This window comes from Amblyraja radiata, chromosome 28, assembly GCF_010909765.2.
Source record: "Amblyraja radiata isolate CabotCenter1 chromosome 28, sAmbRad1.1.pri, whole genome shotgun sequence".
Lineage (NCBI taxonomy): Eukaryota > Metazoa > Chordata > Chondrichthyes > Rajiformes > Rajidae > Amblyraja > Amblyraja radiata.
Genome location: NC_045983.1, coordinates 19,846,181 through 19,859,251, shown reverse-complemented (window position 1 = coordinate 19,859,251; position 13,071 = coordinate 19,846,181). Strand labels below are relative to the sequence as shown.

Sequence of the window (13,071 nt, the reverse complement as noted above, 5' to 3'; positions counted from 1 at the left end):
GATGACGCCTCTAATTTGCACAAGACATTGGGAATCGCTGCATAGCCCAGTTCCTTAGCTTTTTAGCTCAGCTGCAGAATTAATGTATTGTAAATTAATATGTCTCACATCATAATCTTTACTGCACTTCTATCCATTATTCTTGTCAATAACAAATTCTAGAATATGGTCAAACCTCTTGCAACTGCCAAAGTGAATAGCTCCTGAGCCTGTTAACACTGGGAGGCATTGACCAGAACCTGTGGAAGGGTGCAGAGAATGCAGAGAAAATATATTATATTAAATATTGTATGCCAAGCGATAATGATTTGAGAGTAAGTATGTGTCCAAGTCTAAAAATGTAAATAACATCATGAAAGATGAAGTGGGTGATTAAGAAGAAAGTGACAAAAGTTATCTTTGGTCCTGGTTAGACCATCTCTCCTGAAAGCATTAACTGGTACGGGTTTTAGGTATCAACCATATCCTAATTTTCCTCAACTAATTGTACATGATCCAAGTCTGAGTCCGAGCAGGCTTGACCCATGGTGATAGCTCTAGGAAGGTGTTGCTGGATAGCATTTAGTAGCAGCAAACTCGGCTGATCTTCTCCCTCACTACTGCAGGAACTTTGAAGCCATATTCCATATTTGTTGAGATCCATTAGCTCAGCATGCTTCAGGATTGGAGCCTAGGACTTCCCCTGTTCCTCATGAGCTCAGCCAATCAAAGATTTGCATCCCTACTGGGAGGGGTATGGGCACAGGCAAGTGGGATCAACTAAGTTAAGCAATTTGGTCAACATGGGTAAGTTGGGTCAAAGAGCCTTTTCCTGAGTTGCATAGTTCAATTACATCTCCCCTATGCTCATTTGGGTGGGCAATGTGTGAACACTGATGGGTAGCTGACCATATCCCTTTACATCCAGGAACCTGTCGCTGCAGTTATACGTAGAATGTTCCTAACAAGCTATGGGGTCACACAGCGGTGAGACTGCTTCCAGTATATTAATAGCATAGTAGAACATAAATACATATCATTAGCAGCAATCCATTTACTGCCAGTCTTGACCTTGAGTGGACACCAGCCTTCTCCGGGAAGAGGCATGAAAAAGAAATCGGAGGCATCTTAGTCGTTGACACACTGACTGATGACACTGAGGGATTTAGTCTGTGTGTCTCTCAATGACTTTAGGAGGAAACTTGAGCAGTAAAACGATCACAGTACATAGAAACTCTGCTTTTGATGTGATTCTTCTTTTAGTAATTGGACTGTGATTCAGTTGGGAGATTCACTGGCTCGGTCGAAGACTAGTCCAACACATGGGAGTTGGCATAAGAAAGAAATTGGAGGCATTTTAATCGTTGACATACTGACGGATGACACTGTCTCTCAATGGGTGCAGGGAATGTGAATCATACCAGGCGTCCTGTAAGCACGCAGTAATGTTTGCTGGAAATACACACATGAGGCAGATTGTGACACAGGTCAGTGTGGAACATTGAATTGAAGCCAAGGCTTTCTTACTGGAGTTGCAGCCAAATTCCCGCTCTCGGATTAAATCTGCTCGGCAACAGGAAAGGCGACACACTGGGCAACAACATCCAATCATCACAGGTTATGGGGCCTCGTCATCTCTTCTTCACTCATGTTTGGTGCATTCTGCACCCGTTTCCACTTCTATTACATCTCAAACACTGTCAAATACTTTCCACATGAAGAATGTCTTTGAACTGCAGCTGCTGCCGTGAACACAAAGCAAGCCAATGACTGCACATGGTAATGTTCCCACTGACAAAAAAATATTGAATGTTGGTGGTGATTCTGGCTGAAATATTGATCGAGACACCAGGAAACTCCCTCCGTAGAACTTATAATAATCGAAAAGGCAGCCAAACGGTGGATTATTGTTCATTGTAGATCTAGATGAATGTTTTAATATAAATATTGAAGGGCAGAGACAGAGCAGGAAAGGGACTAAGAAGATGCTTTGCTGCACAACCTCTGATTACTAGGGAACCTCTGACTATGCTGTTAATCCCTTGATTCTGTGAAGGTTGAACACAAGAAAATAGGAGCAGGAATCGGCCATTCAACCCATCAAGCCTGCCATACTATTTAGTACCCGAGGCTTCAACTCCTTTTCTAGGCTAGTTCCCCAAGTTCTCAATTCATTAATCTTTAACCAATATACCTACCTCCTCTATAGGTACCCACCATGATCCTCCTCCACAACCCTGGGTCAGAGAATCTCGCAAGTCCATCACCCGAGAAGCTTGATCGAGTATTCATCAATTTACCGAATGTCCTCAATCTTCTAAGGGAGTAGAAGCAGAGATGAGCATTCTTTGTGCCAGGTCGTCAGAGATATGCACGGGCTGCAACTTCAAGCTATTGACTTTCTCCATCGCCATCTCGTCGATGAAGATAGGCTCATGGATCCTCAACTTTCCCCTCCTAAAGTCAAGAATCAGATCCTTGGACTTGCTAACATTGTGAGGAAGATTGTTATCCTAAGAGCATTTGTTTAACCCAGCGTTCAATTTTAAATTGTGTTTTTTTCCCTTACACAACTGATACATTTTAAACATCACCCAAGCATCACCTTGCGTTGCCGCAGTAGGCCGTCAATGGATATTTTTATGGCAGAGATAGAAAGATTCTCGATTAGTACAGGTATCGGGGTTACGGGGAGAAGGCAGGACAATGGGGTTAGGGAGAGATAGATCAGCCATGATCTAGGGAGAGATGGAACAGCATCCCCTTTCCCATCAGAACTGTCCCCTCCATCGACTCTTTTAAGTCAAGACTAAAGACTTATCTATACTCCCAAGCCTTTCCTGACGTCCTCTGAGTGAGGGCTACATGTATATATGTATGTAGCTTGTTTTGTTGTGCTATTCTTATAACAAATGTAAAGCACTTTGGCCAACAAGAGTTGTTTTTTAAATGTGCTATATAAATAAATGTGACTTGACTTGATTGAATGGCGAAGTCGACTTGACGGGCCGAATAGCCTAATTCTGCTCCCTTACCACTTACGAATCGCATGTTTTCCCCGTGTTTACAGGCGACTGTGTGAGCATCAGTATGGAAACTCTCCTCGGGTGCGGATAAATGGTCACGTGGCAGCGAGGTTTCCCTACCTCCCCATGCCGTTGGACTACATCCTTCCTGAACTGCTGAAAAATGCAATGAGGTGAGTGTTGTCTCTTCACATGGCAAACATCGCTGATGTGACCTTGCGCACCAGAGAGTGGCGTGGGTATGTCCTGCAGATTCCGCCATCCCACACTCTGGTGTACATGGTCAGTTCGTAACGGGTGTGCTTTCTTCCCCCTGGCCTGCAACCAGGCCACTGACCTGTGGTGAGACTGAAATCACACGCACGCATGATGAGACTGCACAGCGGCAGAGACAGAGTTTGTCACGGCGTGTTCTTTAAAGAAACCTTAATGATCACGTTCACAATCCAGATCATAACCAGTTATTTTTAAAAAAAGGCTACGGTAGACAAAAATGCTGGAGAAACTCAGCTGGTGAGGCAGCATCTATGGAGCGAAGGACTAAGTGATGTTTCTTCAGACTGATGTCGGGGTGGGGGGTTAAAAAGAAAGGAAGAGGTGGAGACAGGAGGGAGAAAGCAAGAAAGAAATCTGAAATTGGAGAAGTTAATGTTCATACCACTGGGGTGTAATATGAGGTGCTGCTCCTCCAATTTGTGGTGGGACTCACTCTAGCCATGGAGGAGGCCCAGGACAGAAAGGTCAGATTCGGTATGGGAGGGGGAGTTGAAGTGCTGAGCCACCGGGAGGTCAGGTTGGTTCTTGCAAACTGAGCGGAGGTGTTGGGCGAAGCGATCGCCAAGCCTGCGCTTGGTCTCACCGATGTAGAACAGTTCACACCTGGAACAGCGGATGCAATAGATGAGGTTGGAGGAGATGCAGGTGAACCTCTGCCTCACCTGGAAGGACTGCTTGGGTACACTGATTTTTTTTAATGCTGAAGAGCTGGCAACAGCTTACACCAGTAAAATGCATGTTGATATTTAAAATGGATCAGTTGTGTCCGTCGCCTATTTTCTTCGTTCCATCGATGCTGCTGCACCTAAAGTCCAATGTAGATAACATTGGCTGTATTATGTAGAGATCTGGGCACCATACGTTGTTAGAAAGGTTCGATTAACTGCAGACAGTATTGGTGATGATGGGGAATATGGCTGAACACCACATGTGGCTGAAGATAGTTGCATGTCCCATCACAAAACCATGCTCCAAATGCTGGAAATCTGAACTAAAACCAGAAAAAAGTTTCATTTTATTTCCCTCTCCTTGTGTTTCTACCCATCGGCCTTTGTCTCCCATCTCCACCCCTCACATCCCCACCACGCTTCATCTGCCCATCCTCCCACTCCTCACCTGCCTCTCCCCTCTACACTCAGTCCTGAGACTGGGTCCCGACTAGAAATGTTGACATCCCCTCTGCCTCTGCAGGTGCTGTCTGACCCACTGAGTTCCTCCTGCAGATTTTGCTCCATATTCTAACACCTGTTCTAGATTCTCCCACAAGACGAAGCAAATCGCTTCTGACCAAGACCCCCGAGAATACTGTATGTTACGATCAAGGCCCCTTTGACTCTGTTGCATCGACTGTGAATTTGTGTGGAAGTGAAGAGACACTGGAGAGAGCCAACAAGGCGCTGAGAGCTGGAACTCCTCAATTTTGTTATACCCTTTGTATAAACATTCCTATCCATTTACCTGTCCAAATGTCTTTTAAATGTTGTTATAGTACCTGTCGCAACTACCTCTTCTGACAGCTTGTTCCATATACCCACCACCCTTTGTGTGGAAGAAGTTGCCCCTCAGGTTCCTATTAAATCTTTCCCCTTAAACCTATGTCCTCTGGTTCCTGATTTCCCCAACTCTGAACAAAATACTCCATGCATTCATGCTAACTATTCCCCTCATGGCCTTATACACCTCTATAAGATCTCCTCTCATCCTCCTGTGCTCCAAGGAATAAAGTCCCAGCCTGCCCAATAGCTCAGGCCCCCAAGTCCTGGCAACATCCTTGCAAATCCTCGCTGCATTCTTTCCAGTCTAATGGCAGCGTTCTTATAGCAGGGTAGCCAAAACAGAACACAATACTCCAAGAGTGGCCTCAATGTCTATACTATAACATCCCAGCTTCTGCACTCCATTCCCAGACTGATGGGAGTCCAACATGCCAAAACCCTTATACAACATCCTTGTAAATCTTCTCTGTTATCTTTCCAGCTTAACATCTTTCCTAACTACGTCTCTCCCCTCTCACAGAGCCACTATGGAGAGTCACCTGGAGACCCCTTACAACGTCCCTGATGTTGTGATCACTATTGCCAACAACGATATTGATTTTGTTATCAGGTAAATAATTTATAGTTGCATACTAACGCAGATGGATGGGTTATTCAACTTGTGCCTGTTTTTGCCTCGATGGCCTCTCCCCTTACACACAGATACTGTCTGTTTGAACATTACCTTTGTGTCAACGGTGCTTTTGGCAATACCTTCATTGACTTAGGGGCATTGGAGTTGGAACAGTGGTGAAATACTGAGCAGCAAGGTGCGCTGCCAACCTTCTCTCTGCTCTTAGCATGCTCTTCACTTAACAGCCCATTTTTAATTGTTGATTTCCACAAATAACTCATCCTTGCTGCCTCATTCGTGACGCTCCTTCTCTCGTGTATAAAACAGCCGTTCTGCCAGTGGGATTTAGGAATCCAAATGAGGTGCCAACTGGTTCAGCCGTGAAGTCTCTGGAAGCCGTGAAGACCTGTGGACTGATTTGAGCATCTCCTGAGGTTAACAGCAGCCTGTGCAGCAAGCCCATGGCTTTCAGTGGTGAGAACTAAACCAGTGACTTGGTGCATTATTGTCACATGGGCAAAGTAGAAACGCACAGTGAAATTCATTTCTTACAAACAGTCCATTAGACCATCACCCTCGAATTAGCAATTGATCAGAAATAGTCTACTGAGGCCGCATGCAAGAGGCGCCATGTTTTGCCCTCATTTTCCAAGTCGTGCCCATGCTCCAGTTATGTGTGGAGATGTTCCTCCATGTGCGTTGCCTACTGACCAAACTTTCAGCTTTCAAATTGCAGCTGATGTAAGTCTCTTCTTGTTTAGCATATTATGGTTTGGCATTTATTCTGTTAATTGTTTGGAAACAATTCTGCCTTGAGTCTGGGTTTAGGATTAAAAGGTACTGGCTGGAATAGAAATAGTCATGTGGCATGGAAGCAGGCCATTCGGCCCACCATGTCCATGCTGACCAGCAGATACATTGAAAATAGGTGGAGGAATGGGCCATTCGGCCCTTAGACCCATTCAATGTGATCATGGCTGATCATCCACAATCAGCACCCCGTTCCTGCCATCTCCCCATATCCCTTGATTCCGCTAGCCGTAACAGCTCTATCAAACTCTTGAATTCATCTAGTGAGTCAGCCTCCACTGCCTTCTGAGGCAGAGAATTTCACAATTCACAACTCTCTGGGTGATTTTTAAAAAAAAATTCTCATCTCAGTTTCAAATGGCCTCCCCTTTATTCTTAGACTGTGTCCTCTGGTTCTGGACTCCCCCAACATTGGGACCATTTTTCCTAAGAAACCCTCTCATCCTTCTAAATTCCAGTGAATACAAGCCCAGTCATTCCATTCTTTCATCATATGACAGTCCCGCAATCCCGGGAATTAACCTCGTGAACCTACGGTGTACTCCCTCAATAGCAAGAATGTCGTTCCTCAAATTAGGAGACCAAAACTACACACAATACTCCAGGTGTGGTCTCACCAGGGCCTTGTACAACTGCAGAAGGACCTCTTTGCTCCTACACTCAACTCCTCGTTATGAAGGCCAACATGCCATTAGCTTTCTTCAGCAGGGTGTGCAGCGAATGTGGAGAGAAAAACAGTTAGCATTCCAGTTCTGTTCCACTTCACATTAAGTTCCATGTCGAAGACACTCTCCGTAGTTGGTGTCCTTGTCAGCATTTTCTGCTTTTATTCTATATTATATTTCTGTTTAAGGGCGGGGACTTTTTAATCTCTTCCCTGAACGGGGACGCAACCTTTTCCCTGTTTAGTCTCCGTTGTTGTTGGGGCCTAACATCGTGGAGCCGGCGGCCTCCAACCGGAATCGATCTGGGGCTCCAGTTGCAGAGCCTGCGGACTCACCATCAGGGAAGGTGGCTGACTTCGGAGCGTGGAACGCTGTGGTGGCGCACGGCTGCGACCCGACCGGAGCTTCGGAGGCTTCGGCTGCAGGCCCTGTGGACGGCAACATCAGGAGCTCGCGAGTCCATGGTGGGGGACCGTTTTTCGGAGCTCCCGCAACGGCAACTTCGCCCGCCCGAATCGAGGGGTTTAAATCGACCCGGAGCAGGGCCTTACATCGCCCGGCGCGGCTTAAACGGCCGCGGGATTTACCATCGCCCGCCGGGGGGCTCTAACATCAAGAGCCTCGATCAGCTCGATGCAGCAGTTTGACTGCTTGACTGCGGGAGAAGAATATAGAACAGAGAAGAGATAAGACCTTTGCCTTCCATCACAGTGAGGAGGTGTTTGGAGATTCACTGTGATGGATGTTTGTGTGGAATTGTGTGTTTTGGTTTTTTGATGTTATGACTGCAGGAACAAAATTTCATTTGAACCTTGGTTGTTTGAATGACAATAAATGGCATTCTACCACTCAGCTGGACTGCCGGGAGATTAAGTGGTCTGCACCATGGTTTTCCCGGTTGGATTGCTGTCTCATCGTTTCTGCATCCTGCATTTAGGAAGTGGCAAACTCAGTGGGTAGTGAAGTGAGCAGTTGACTTACAGATTCATCAAGTACAAGTACATAACTACGCCCCTGGTGATAAAGGAAAACATCACAAGGCCAAAGCTCGAGCAGAAAAAGCTGTACAAAGTGCAGTGTGGGAGAGTTGAAAAGCAAACATTGCTTTCTACTCTGGCTGCTCTCATTATAAGAGTTAAGTGGATTGTGCTTGTAATTTGGAGCATCGTACTCTGTCAAAGACAGATAGAAAATTGCAGCAACTGCTGCCTGGTACACACCCCATACATCGTGGTACCATATGCATCCTATATGGCACAGTGCAATCCATTGGGTCCTGTTAGCATCCTAAAGTATGTAATGCAGTTGGGTAGGGGAGGGGGGGGGGGGGGGGGGGCGTGAGAGTGTGCATGCTGTGTATATACAATCAGAAATAAAAACAGATAATTCTGGAAATATTCAGCACGGGTTGGACATCATCTGAAATATGAAATGGTCAATTTTTCTGATTCAGAGGATCTCTGACCTGAAACTTTAACTCTGTTCCTATTTCAAAACTTATGTCTTTCTACAGATGCCGACTCTCCTGCTAATATCAGTGCATTGTCTGTTTATATTTTACATTGGCAGTGGATTTTTATTTTCGGTGAACGGAGAGGAAATTTGCCTTTAGTCACTGACACCCAGCAGGGTCCTCAGCAGCACCCACCTCACTGACTTCATCCACTTCACCACCAACTTCCATCTGGCACTCAAATACACCTTGACTATTTCCGACACTTCCCTACCATTCCTTGACCTCACTATCTTCATCGCAGGTGATAGACTTCTGACCGACATCCACTATAAACCTACTGACTCCCATGGCTATCTGGACTACACTTCTTCCCACCCTGCTTCCTGTAAGGACTCCATCCCCTCTACTCCCAATTCCTCCGTCTACGCCGCATCTGCTCCCAGGATGAGGCGTTCCACACCAGGGCATCTGAAATGTCCTCATTCTTCAGGGAACGGGGGTTCCCCTCCTCCACCATAGATGAGGCTCGCACCAGGGTCTCTTCCATACCCCGCAACACTGCTCTCTCTCACCATCCCCGCACTCGCAACACGGGCAGTCCCCCTAGTCCTCACCTTTCACCCCACCAGCCGTCACATACAACAGGTAATCCTCCGTCAGTTTCGCCACCTCCAATGTGACCCCACCACTCGCCACATCTTCCCATCTCCCCCCATGTCTGCCTTCCGCAAAGACCGCTCCCTCCATAACTCCCTTGTCAATTCTTCCCTTCCCTCCCGCACCACCCCCTCCCTGGGCACTTTCCGTTGCAACCGCAAGAGATGCAACACCTGTCCCTTTACCTCCCCCCTCGACTCCATTCAAGGACCCAAGCAGTCGTTCCAGGTGCGACAGAGGTTCACCTGTATCTCCTCCAACCTCATCTATTGCATCCGCTGCTCTAGATGTCAGCTGATCTACATCGGTGAGACTAAGCGGAGGCTGGGCGATCGTTTCGCCGAACACCTCCACTCGGTCCGCAAGAACCTACCTGACCTCCCGGTGGCTCAGCACTTCAACTCCCCCTCCCATTCCCCGTCCGACCTCTCTGTCCTGGGTCTCCTCCATGGCCAGAGTGAGCAACACCGGAAATTGGAGGAACAGCACCTCATATTCCGCTTGGGGAGTCTGCATCCTGCGGGCATGAACATTGAATTCTCCCAATTTTGTTAGCCCTTGCTGTCTCCTCCCCTTCCCCAGCACTCGGGCTGTCTCCTCCCATCCCTCAGCCCTCGGGCTCCTCCTCCTCCTTTTTCCTTTGCTTCTCCCCGCCACCCCCCATCAGTCTGAAGAAGGGTTTCGGCCCGAAACGTTGCCTATTTCCTTCGCTCCATAGATGCTGCTGCACCCGCTGAGTTTCTCCAGCATTTTTGTGTACCCAGCAGGGACATGTTGGGCTAAAGGGCCTGTTTCTCTGCTCACTGAATCTGAGTCTGAGCAGCATTAATGGTCAGAGGTGTCAGATCATGCTGAGGCCATGGTTTGTGTTCCCTTGCTGCAGGATTTCAGACCGCGGAGGTGGGATTCCACACAACATCATCGGCAACGTGATGAACTATCACTTCACCACAGCCGAGGAGACCAGCCAGGATTCCAGAACCAACCCGTTTTACGGTCACCTGGTCAGCAGCGGCCTGCAGTCAGGGCCCATGCACGGGTAAGTAAAGAGTGGGAAAGTGGTGAATAACGTGCAAGTAACGCTTCCCAGTATGGAAAATCACTGGCAGGTTTATGACAATTTTAAAAGATGTCAGGGTCAGCCATGACATCGATACATAGACAATAGGTGCAGGAGTAGGCCCTTTGGCCCTTCGAGCCATCACCGCCATTCAATGTGATCATGGCTGATCATCCACAATCAATACCCCGTTCCTGCCTTCTCCCCATACCACTTGATTCCACTAGCCGTAAGAGCTCTATCTAACAGTCTCTTGAAATCATCCAGTGAATCAGACTCCACTGCCTTCTGAGGCAGAGAATTCCACAAATTCACAACTCTGTGTGAAAATGTTTCCTCATCTCCGTTCTAAATGGCCTACCCCTTATTCTTAAACTGTGGCCCCTGGTCAGGACTCATCCCAACATCGGGACAGAAGAGGATTCTGCACAAACCAGTGACATTTACTAACACTCCCAGTAACATGACTGAGCTTGCGCATGCATGGATCAGCGACCAGCAGGTTTCTGGTTGATGTGTAATTCACGATTAGCAACAATCGACTGGCGTGGATTAAAATGTGCAATTGTCAGCATGAGCTAATGAGCTAAATATGAAGGGGTTCCACTTATGTTTATTATATCTAGTGTAGAATGCACTTAGCGTGAGGTTATCGAATGGTACATCTTCCCTTTGAGACCTATGGATTCTATGAATAGGCTGTAGTAATTAAGATTCCCTTTTTGTCTAGGTTTGGATTTGGTCTGCCCACATCTCGTGCTTATGCAGAGTACCTGGGAGGAACGCTCTCCATTCAGTCCTTGCAAGGCATCGGAACAGATGTTTATTTGCGTCTAAAGCACATTGACGGGAGGGAAGAAAGCTTTCGCATTTAAACTGGCAGCTGGGCAGCCAGACATGGTGGACATTGTTACTAAGAGGCTGTACAGTAATTCTAGGTTCCAACTGAATCATGCTTGCTGTAATTGGGGTATAAATGGAAGTATTTCTGGAAATCTGTTTTTGAATAACAAGTAAAAAGAATTGTACGGATAACCCCTGTAGTTAGCATCACCTGAGCATTGCAGAGTCTCTGACCGAGCTGCGAGGACCGGTGAACATTATTTACAGGATTAACATCTACACAATCGAGAATGGATTTTCATTGACCAGGCTGACAAAGATGCCAGCAATCACTGGTCAGGCAACAGTACCCTCTGCTGCTCCCTGCCTGCAGTGACAGACAAAATTATCATAGCCTTGAAACTGAAGACAAACGGCTAAACCTGTACACAAGATAGAACACGTTTGATATAGAACACTTGGAATATTCAAAAATATTTTATTGCCACTTTTTGAAGAGGTTATGTTGGTAAATGTTTCTGGGTTTGATCATCAGAGACTGCCAGCTATTTTTTACTGAAACCTCACTTTGTGCAGTATTCTACAGACTCAAAGTTAATACACATCTCAGGTGGATAACGAGAGGAACTGCAATTTGCATTCCAGATCATGCCAATTCAAACATCACTTACCAATGCAGAAAATACTCAGGAGGTCAGTCAGCAGTCATGGAGAGAAACAGAATTAACATTTTAGGTCAAAAACATTTCATTATAACCATTTACTTTGTTAGCTTTAAGTTGAATTTGCAATATGACTCAATGCTGATGCAGCATATATTCACAAGAACCTTGGGATTTTTAGTCAACCGAGAAGCAACTCTATACCAGTTGTTTGTTCAAAAGAAATAACCAATTCAGAATCGGGTTTAAAGCAGAGTTAATTGCAGCCCAGCAGTGACCCAGAATCTTTTACAGATTCAGCTTTTAAATCTCAAGTTCCTACCAAGGATGGGTCTTTCACTTTAAGCTGATTTATCAACCAATGTTTTCTCATTTTGCAATTCCTTTCCACAAGCTTAGTCAAACTGAGCTCATTGTTTCTGGTAAGTGCAATTCTGGAAAGAGATACTGCACAGGGAAGCCCCCTTTACAAAACAAGGCCATGTCTGCTATATATGGAGCTTGAACATGACCGAGAACCATTAAGCATTCAGATGTAACCATAAGACCATTAACATCACATGAATTCTCATCCATTTCTCTTTTTAAATGGGCAACGGTTCTGATCAGTTTTACTGTTGCTAAGGAAACTAGGTGAACAACCCTTAATAGAACGATTGCAAGATTTGAAAGGATAATTTCTCGTGAAACAAAACATATATTTTAATTGGATCAGAACTTTTATTTTGTATGAATAACCTTCTTCCTTTCTGTACCTCATTTAAGTAAAACATCTAGTATAGAAGTTTATTTTATTCTCAAGGGTAAACAGCTAATTCTTATTATTTTAAATTACATTTAATACTCAAAGCAATAGCTTTGGACACTAGAGTGCTTCACACAAAATAATGTTTAACTTTCAACAAAAATGTTGGCTATTTACCAGTTGCATAAAGGAATAATTATCAGTAAGTCGTCAGAAATTGGAAATAAGTCTATGGTGCTATAAAAACGCAACATTGTGGCCTTGATCAATGAACCTTTAACCGTCAGAAAAAGAAAAAAACCTTTTTAACAATAACTATAGGCCTGTGTGTTAAAAATAGAACATTTTAAATACATTTTAACAATAAAAGCTGGAGTTTAAACTAGCATTTTTGTAGCTCTGGCATTATTGTGGTCTTTTTAGATTCACCAATTGTATCCTTTCCCATCAAGGCTTGGTTATTTCTAAATATGACATTTCCTAAATCCTGCCTCTTCTGACCTCTGACATTCATTGTATCAGTTGGAACTGAATGTGCGCTTGGATCAGGAGTGCTACGTGTAATTGTGAAATGTTGGTTTTAATAAAAATTTAGTTTTTAATCTTGCTTCTCTGGCTTTGTGCAGTTAGACAGTGACCTTTTCAGTCTTTCTATAGCAAGGACCTATTTTAATATAGGAATTTCACGAGTACAATCTAAGGTGTACAATATAGAGTGAGGCATGTGTTGATGATTACACTATGGTTATACTATATTTTCACTGGAAAGTTATGTTATTCACT

The 13,071-nt window shown here is 45.2% G+C and overlaps 1 protein-coding gene across 1 annotated transcript in view; it reads left to right on the top strand.

Moving 5' to 3' along the window:
* The window catches only part of bckdk (branched chain keto acid dehydrogenase kinase), a 36,835-nt gene extending 23,940 nt beyond the window's left edge, over positions 1–12,895 (top strand). Inside the window, exons 8-11 of the mRNA XM_033045996.1 lie at positions 3,050–3,178; positions 5,298–5,387; positions 9,862–10,017; positions 10,769–12,895. Coding sequence (XP_032901887.1) covers positions 3,050–3,178; positions 5,298–5,387; positions 9,862–10,017; positions 10,769–10,913 — 520 coding nt within the window. The 3' untranslated portion in view covers positions 10,914–12,895. The remainder of the gene's footprint in view (positions 1–3,049; positions 3,179–5,297; positions 5,388–9,861; positions 10,018–10,768) is intronic.
* The last annotated feature ends 176 nt before the right edge of the window (positions 12,896–13,071 follow it).